This window comes from Balaenoptera musculus, chromosome 3 (genome assembly GCF_009873245.2).
Source record: "Balaenoptera musculus isolate JJ_BM4_2016_0621 chromosome 3, mBalMus1.pri.v3, whole genome shotgun sequence".
Classification (NCBI taxonomy): domain Eukaryota; kingdom Metazoa; phylum Chordata; class Mammalia; order Artiodactyla; family Balaenopteridae; genus Balaenoptera; species Balaenoptera musculus.
Window position 1 is genome coordinate 62,495,632 of NC_045787.1, and position 9,049 is coordinate 62,504,680.

The following is a 9,049-nucleotide window of genomic DNA, read 5'->3' on the forward strand; positions in this document are numbered from 1 at the left end:
AAATGTGTTTAACATTCATAGTTATCCACTGGGCTTACGGGTCAATAAAGAAAAGAAGATCACTCTGGTGGCTTTTCAGTATCTACAGTAAACTCAAATTTCAGTAAAATTAACAGAAATTTTATTTGAAATTCATTGTATTTGTAGGGAGGAAGGAAATATTTAAATCCCCTTTTGATGAAAAGAGAATTCTCATGGTATCTTGACCAAGCTACCTTCAAACCAGTTTCCAGAAAAATCAAAGACAGGGTAATATCAGATTTATGTCCAAAAGCATAAAAAAAACTGCAAGCACAAGAAGAAAATAGAGAATTCAGTTTCTTTCAAGTATCCATAAAATATACATGAACATTGTTAATCTATTAGGCCAAAGAGAAAATATCAATTTCAAAAGTAGGGATATTATATTTTCTGATTACAACACAATAAAGCTAGAAATTAATTACCAAATCAGGAAAAAAAAGTTTCCTTGTCCTGGAGATTTAAAAAGTATCTTAAATGATGGCTTGAGTCAAAGGGAAAAACCAAAATATCAATCAAAGTTGGACCTTATGAGATGGATTTAAAGCATAAGGGCAATCTCTAGCCTCTGTGGTATCATTGTGTGTGGGTCAGAAAAGTGTTCCTTCTTCAAGTAAAAAACAAGACCATCACAACTTCATCTGTGGATGGTCATGAGGTGATGGCTCTGAGCCCAGCTGGCTGGAAGCTGAGCATGACACTCAGGGAAACTAAAGTTAAAGTGAGTTGGGAGCTGTGAAAGAAAAAAAACGTAAATTTCTCTTCTCTAAGGAAAAAACAAACAAACTGCTAGATAATGAGTTTTCCCTTAAGATTAGAAGCAAAGTTCTAGTTAGTAAAGTGCCTGCTAGCAAGATTTTGAAGGCCAAGAAAAAGTCTCACCTAAGGAATGTTTTCTTTGGTTGAACTTAATATTCTCAAGGCCCTGACTCCTAAGGACAAAGAGACAAGAGTGAGTACACTTGGTTTAATACTCTTCAATTACTTTTCTATAAGCCACTATAGGATTTCATTGTTTCAAATACTTTAGGTAAATTATGCCATTTTAAACAAGTTCTTGTAAAGAGTAATTAAAGTTTTATATCCCCTGATGTAAATGATTCAGGAGCAAGCTTACTAAGCCTGTCTTAAAGGATGCCTGAATTCAGGGCATCCTGGTGGTCCAGTGGCTAAGACTCCACGCTCCCAATCCAGGGGGCCCAGGTTTGATCCCTGGTCAGGGAACTAAGAGCCCACATATCGCAACTAAAGATCCTGCATGCGGCAATGAAGATCCCACGTGCCGCAGCTAAGACCTGGCTCAGCCAAATAAATAAATAAATAAACATTTATTTTAAAAAAAAAGGATGCCTGCATTCCAAGCCAAGAAAAGTCTCAATTTGTAATTGTGTTGTTAAGAAACCATTCATATATTCTCTTACTGCATTAGAATATTTTTTAATGGAGCGATTCCTGATGTTATTTCCCTAAAATCACAGAAAGATTGCAGCACTTTTTGGGTTCTATTTTGTAAGGATGACTTTCTTTTGCAGTAGCATCTCTCCTAGAATGGGACCAATAAGGGCTCCAGGTGCAATGAAAGAATGGGGACCCTCACCAGGGACGACTTCTCTCAGCCATGCACTTAAGTGTTAGAAAAACATACCACAGTTGAGAACATGTTGTGTATGGTGGGGATGAGGGGAAAGTCAATGAATATGATGAATATGAAAGTCACTGAATGAGATGAATAAAAACCTAGAAAAGGAAGGAAGGGAAGGACTGGTGTAGAGATCTTTCTGGAGTGGGGAGTAGCTTTAGGCTTTGAGTCACCGGGTGGGAGTTTAAGAGGTTTCTATTGTGACTCAAAGGAAACAGAATCTGGGGACAGGCCACAATGGTGCAGTGATAGAATAAAGACCTGGTTGCCAGGATCAGGGAATAAACACCAGAAGCCTGGAGGAGGAGAGATGGAGCCCTAGCTCCTGGTCCCTTTTCCCACCCTCCTTCTCAAGTTGTGTAAGATGTTACTTTCCACCTGAACATCATCTTCCTGGTTTCAGACCTTAACTCTGGTCTCTGAGTTCTGCTTAGTTCCACATTCTCTACCCATTTGCACAGAGGACCACCACCTTCCCTTCCTGGAATCGCTAAGGTTTTCTGCTTTGCTCATGCCCTGGTCATCAATCCTACTAATTCAGCCTGAGATGGAAGTGCCCACCCTCTCCAAAACGCTTAAGTCTCCTGATCTCAATGAAGAGTCTTTGGACCCTAGGATTATCATTGCCTTATTTGAAATTGGATCACTTCCTCCTGTTTCTTGCAGTTCTCTCCCTTCCCTAAAAAATAGTGACCATGAAGCAACTGAACAACGAATTGCAAAGAAGTTTGAAAACCTCTTAAAAGAAATTAAAGATATTGTTAAACATATGACAAGTTATGAAGAGAAGGTCATAGAAACAAAAGAATTTTTTGAGGAAACCAATATCTCTGAGGATGTGTCAGAACTTAAAGAAAAAATCAGAGAACTTGATAAAATAAATAAAGTACTATTGGAAAAGCTGCTTGCTAGTTGGGACTTAGGGAAAGAACAGAACTCAAAGAAACAGGAGATGATGTTGGAAAACCAGAACTCCAAGGACACCATGCAAGGTTGTGCAAGGGATTTGGTAAATTGTTCAGAAGAAAAAAGAGTCCTTCATGAAACTCAACTAAGTAAGGAAAAAGCAAAGCACAGATTCCCTCTTGTTCAAGAAGAAAATATCAAACTGAGGGACAACATGGAGCAATTACTACAGGAAGCAAAACACTGGAGTGTGCAACATACTGAGCTCAGTGAACTAATAAAATCCTATCAGAAATCTCAGACAGACATCAAAACTCTTGAAAATAATGGCACCCATTCCCCAACTCAAACGAATAATGGGATGTCCGCTAAGCATGAGCTGGAAGAACAAGTGAGGAAACTGAAACAAGACACATATTCACTGCATTTGATTGCAGCTTTGCTGGAGAATGAATGCCAAATCTTAGAGCAGAGAGTAGAGCTTCTCAAGGAACTCCATCATCAGAAAGAGGGACCTCTACAAGGGGAGCCAATTCAGATAAACTATGAGCAGAACAAGAAAGAACAGAAGCTATCAGAGGCAGAGAAGGTCAAAATACATAAGCAAAACATGCAAGAAATGTTTCAAAAAGGAGACCAATTCTATAGAAGCCTGGATGTTTGTCATAAAAAGAAAGCTCGCAATAATTTGTTCAATACTCATATTGCAAGAAGAGCTCTCGTAGGAAAAAAGAGGCCAGCAAGCAGCCTAAGTTAGAAAATACCAAAAGTAGAAGAAAAGGCAGTTCTTCAAAAAACTACAGTATATCCAGCTCCAGGCATGTCAATCATCAAACCTAGGATAGACCTTTTGGTTCAACCAAGAAATAGCTATAGAACAAGAAGATTAACGTTTAACATCATTCATTACATCAGTGGTTAGGTAAGTTTGGTCTTTAATGATCATCAGTGTCAACTTTTGGTCACATTTGTCATCTTTACAATCTGTTTTTGTAGTTATTAGATAGAGATCCTATGACACTTAAACCAAAAGTGAGAATTTACAGGTCCAAATAAGTAAAGATCTGAATAAAAACCACAGCAAACAAAGGAAAGGGTTTTATTTATTTATTTATTTATTTAATCATTGTCTTGGGGAGGAAGTTCTGGGGAAAAAAAGTATATAACACTTTAACTGTGAACCTTTAAAGCTTCCTTTTCAAATGCATATTCCTTTTCCTATTTATTGATATTATCCACTGAAGTGTAGGCAGTAGTTGAGTTAAAAAAAAATTAAAAGCTGATGAGCCACCCCTAAACAGCTTTTCTCTTCTCATAAATCTCCCTATTCCCTGGATCTACTGTTACTAATATTCCTCTCTTGCTCCTCAACTAGTAAATGGTGGGCATACCAGGCAGCAGAGGCCCTTGGGGAAGGACACCTTGGCTTCTTTAGGAGAATAGATGTGTGTCTAGATTTTGTTCCGTGCTGGAAAAATTCCTCTCATTACTCCAGGTGGGGGCAGTAGAGTTATTCAGGGAAAAAAGCAGTATCTTCTGTTAAGTGAGCTGAACTTTTTGGTTCCAGAAAAGATGGAGCAGAATCATTTCTCCCTATTCCTCCATTAAATAAGCTAAAAACCCTGGACATTATGTATAAAATGAATGTAAGAAGACCCTGAAAGACGGAGAGAAGGAGATGTACTGGCCAGGGACCTTGAGACTTAAAGAACAGCATAGTGTTAAGTTCCCTGAGTTTTCTTTTTGTTTCTTATATATGCTGGGAGCCGATAACCCAGAAATGCCAATGCATTTAGACAAAAAATGCACGTGCACCCACCCCCACAAGCCTGCGTTCTCTTGCTAAGGGGTGAGGAAACAGTCTGGCAAGACAGAAACCTTTTTAAAAAACTGCCCTACTCTGGCCAAACTGCATAAAAAATGCCATGCCTCCACTCTCAGCCCCATCAGCAAATACTGAGTAGAGACACTAGACTTTCACACTTGCCTGGGAGTAATGAAGCACTCCTCCTTCTTTCTTCTAGGGTGGTACATACAGAGGTGGCAGAGAAGGACCTTGGAGTTCCACTCCCACCTGATGGTAACAAGGTGCTCCTCCCTGAGCCCCTTCTTCCAGCGGAGTAAAATGTCAGTGAAGGCCACATAGGTAGCCTAGATTTCTATACCCTTCCCCTGCTGGCACAGCATAGCTAAAGCCTGCTAAAACAGAAGATTTAGCTAGGATCCAGGGTCTCAAAGCACAATGCCCCAAATGTCCAGAAAACATAGAAAACTCACTCATATCAAGAATCAGGAAAAAAAAAAAAAAAAAAAGAATCAGGAAAATCTCAACTTGAATGAGAAAAGACAATCAACAAGTGCCAACAATGGGATGACACAAATGTTGGAATTATCTGACAAGAATTTTAAAGCAGTCATTATAAAAATGCTTCATTGAACAATTACAAGCACACTTGAAAAAACAAAAATAATAGAAAGTCTCAGCAAAGAAAGAGAAAATATAAAGAAGAAACAAATGGAAACTGTAGAAATGAAAAATATAATTTGTAAAATAAACTCAATGAATGTGCTCAGTTGTAGAAGGTTGAGGTCACAGGAAAGATTCCATGAACATGAAGATAGAGAAATAGAAATTACCCATTCTGACCAACAGAAAAAATAGGCTGAAAAAAACCCACAGTCTCAAGATACTTGGAATAAAAATAGATCTAACACTGGTGTCATCAGAGTCCCCCCAAAAAAGGTAGAATGTGGGCTGAAAAAGTATTCATCAAAAAAATGGCTGAAAATTCTCTAAATTTAGTGAAAGGCATAAACCTACAGATTCAAGAAACAGAGTGAACTTCAAATAGTATAAATTCAAAGAAGTTCAAGGCATTCATAATCAAATTTCTGAAACCTAAAGACAAAGTAAAAATCTTGAAAGCAGTTATAGAGAAAAGACTCATTCGATGTAGGGGAACAATGATCCAAATGACAGTGACTTTCCCATCAGAAACCTCAGAGGCTAGAAGGAAATGAAAATTTTTCAAGAACTGAAAGAAATGTCAACCCAGAATTATTTACCCAGTGAAAATATCCTTTAGGAATGAAGGTGAAATCAATAAATTCTCACGTAGAGGAAAACTGAGAGAATTAGTAACTCATTTCTCATTTGTTGAAAAAGCCCATTTGGTTATACAACTAACCCTCACTTTTTTACATTCAAGAAAATGAGTGTTCCCTCTAGCCTCAGACTTTGTCTTATTCCATTTCCAAACAGGAATTTCACATAGGAGATGCTAAATGAATGAAATGAGAAACTACAGCATAGCTGAACCAAAAAATCACTTCTTGTATTTCAGCTTGTTCATATGCATTACCTAACAAATTCTGTCAGCATCATTTATCTGTCAAATGTTAAGGGGCTAACTTTCTAGTTCCTCATCTGTGCACTGATGTTCCCCTGGTACCACAACAAACAAGAGAACTGCAGGATTTTCAAATTTTTTAGAGAAACACTGCAGTATGCAACATCTGTTGCACACAATACAAACTCAAGGTAGTCATAGTTTCAACTTTAGATTGATGTAGCACCGTACCCAGAAGTAAAATTTCCATTGGTGAGAACTCAGTCACAAGGCCACACCTATCTGAAAGCAACTGGGAACTGAGGTTTTTAGCTGGATAACCATGTTGCCCAGGCAGAAGAAGAATTACTTTTGGAACACTGTGAGGTGGAGAGAAAATATTTTTGTTTCTGCACAGTTAGGGCATTCTAAGCAAATTTTATGGAAACTTGAGATCCTGGACTACAAGCAAGCTCTAGAAGATATTTTCCAACCGTATAGATAATAAGTGTTCAAAAGACTTACCTAACTTTAGAGATGTGTGTTAACATTTTAAATTGGGGGTAAGACCTGGGATTGGGAGACTCCTCTGGGTTATAAAGCTGGAGACACTGGACTTAGATAACCCCTGGAGAGATTTATTGGGTTGGCCAAAAAGTTCGTTCGTGTTTCTCCATAAGACGTTACAGAAAAACCCAAAGGAAGTTTTTGGCCAACCCAATACATTATAAAAGGGTTATAGTGAGAACCCAGGATCCAGAGGGTTTTTTCCTCTGTCCTTTTAGAGGGGGAGAAGGACAGCTGCCTTTCTTTTCTACATAAAAGCCTGGATTCCTTTTCTCATCATTCCTCCCTTATATTTCAGGCCCTGTTGCATGTAGGGTGACATCTGGTTCTCATCTCTCTCCAAGGGTAAGTATTGGAGCAAGGGGAACTAGCACAATTATTATTATGTAAGTAATAATAATCTGTCTCTGATTTTAAAACCTCACGTGTGCATTCAGGATAAAAGAGAGATGAATATTAAAAACCCAACAAAGTTAAAAACAAACAAACAAAAAACCCAACAAAGTCAATCACAATCTCCACCACAGGTTCTATTATGAATGAAGCATAGGGCATGAGAAATTTTCATATGTTGGAAGTACAAAATATGCAATTTGAAATATTGCTCCCTACTCCATAAACATTTCTTTCTCATGTCTGGAATATGTATCACTTTATAAATAATCTAAGAGACAAAATTTTCCTGTTATAGCCCTTAGTAAAAGAAAAAGATTCCCAGTTAAACAGTATTGGGGCTACTAAAAGAATCACATATTTTTTCCATTTGCCTTTCCCTCTAATGGAAACTACCATCTACTTTATTCTATTTTCCAGCCATCTCGGTTAACAAAACATTGTGCAGTTCATTCTATACCTTACCAAATATGTGCTACATGTTACCAAGAAAAAATTTTTTGCTGAAATAAATTACAGGTTTTTAATTGTCAGATACAGCAAGCGATCTCTGCTATATCAGACCCTCTAGATTTGGTATTGACTTTAAGATGTTTTATGTGTGATAAAACTGTTCTTCTACCACAAGGTCATATATATATTTTTATCTAATTCCTAAACATGTAAATGAAAATTTCTGAAAACAAGGCATTTTTAAAGGTGTTTCATGTGGGTTCCAGTGGATAACAATCTATTATATACTTTCAGTTAATGTAAATTTACTTGGAGAAGTATCATGGCATTTTATATGTGGAAGGATCTTTAGGCCATCACTTGTTGGCAGTGAAAAGCCAAGGTGTGAAATCAGTGAAAATCTGGAACAATAATTAGTATTGACCTAGTCCAGAGTTCTTTAACCCTATATTTTCTCATACTTGAGGGTCAAATTCCTATAAAAATCAAACTGTTTTTGAAACTTGTAGATGTCCAGCCCTATCATCAGTATACTGCTGTCCAACAGCAATAGTAACTTTTAAGATATATATTTTTGGATAATCCTCTTAGGAAGAAGGGAAAACCCATACAAACTTCTTTGTCAGATAAATTTTTCCCAATAAATTCGTCATAGTAATAAACTAGATTCTTGATTTCAAAGTACTTGGATCCCTAAAAGTTTCCCCATCAAGCCATAGCAGTTCCACAGATATTTTTTTTTAAGTTCTTGATAATAGTGATATTTTAGTAAAAATAACTACCTTGTTTCCCCTTTAAAATATATTCCATGAGCCAAATATTATTTTTTAAAATTTGGTTTCCATTCAGATCAAAATAAGAGTTTATTTACTACCTTTTAACTGTTTAAAAAATTATGAAATATGACAAATATACAGAAAAACACATAAAACTTATATGTACAATTTAACAAATGACTAAAAATCTATGTAACCACCCCTTGGGTCATGTCATACTGTTTTCTAAAGTGGTTGTACCAATTTACGTGCCATTCATTACTGTAAGAGTGTTTCTACTGCCCTATAGTCTCACTTAAATTTAGTATTGTCAGACTTTTTAATTTGATGGTTATGTAATAGTACCTCTTGGTGGCTTTAATTTGCATTTCCTTGATTACTGAGTTTAGTCAACTTTTTATGTTTGTTAATCATTTGTGTTTCGCTTTTCATGAAGTGCCTACCCTTTGCTTCAAATTATTGATTTATAGGAGTTTTTTATGTATTCTGAACACTAGTCCTGTGACAATTATGAGTTGTAAACATTCTCTCCCACTCTGTGGCTTGGCTTTTTTACTTTTTTCGTGGTTTCTTTTGGTGAACTGAAGTTCTTTTTTTTTTTTTTAACATCTTTATTGGAGTATAATTGCTTTACACTGTTGTGTTAGTTTCTGCTGTATAACAAAGTGAATCAGCTATACATATACATATATCCCCATATCTCCTCCCTCTTGCGTCTCTCTCCCACCCTCCCTATCCCACCCCTCTAGATTGTCACAAAGCACTGAGCTGATCTCCCTGTGCTACGTGGCTGCTTCCCACTAGCTATCTATTTTACATTTGGTAGTTGAACTGAAGTTCTTAATTTCAATGTAGCCCAGTTAATTAAACTCTTCCCTTTCAATTGTGGCTATGTTTTGTTTAAGAAATCCTTACCTATATCACGGATAAAAGTCTTCTAAATTTCTTTAATTTCTTGTCTTTCA

At 36.8% G+C, this 9,049-nt stretch overlaps 1 protein-coding gene across 1 annotated transcript; it reads left to right on the forward strand.

Moving 5' to 3' along the window:
- Positions 1–1,956: 1,956 nt before the first annotated feature.
- Positions 1,957–3,660, forward strand: SPZ1 (spermatogenic leucine zipper 1). Its single transcript, XM_036845340.1, has one exon. It carries the CDS (start codon positions 2,172–2,174, stop codon positions 3,321–3,323), a length of 1,152 nt encoding a protein of 383 aa, XP_036701235.1. The 5' UTR covers positions 1,957–2,171; the 3' UTR covers positions 3,324–3,660.
- The last annotated feature ends 5,389 nt before the right edge of the window (positions 3,661–9,049 follow it).

Coding starts and splice junctions, on each gene's coding strand:
- SPZ1 (XM_036845340.1), top strand. CDS start 2,172: ATGCCCTGGTCATCAATCCTACTAATTCAGCCTGAGATGGAAGTGCCC.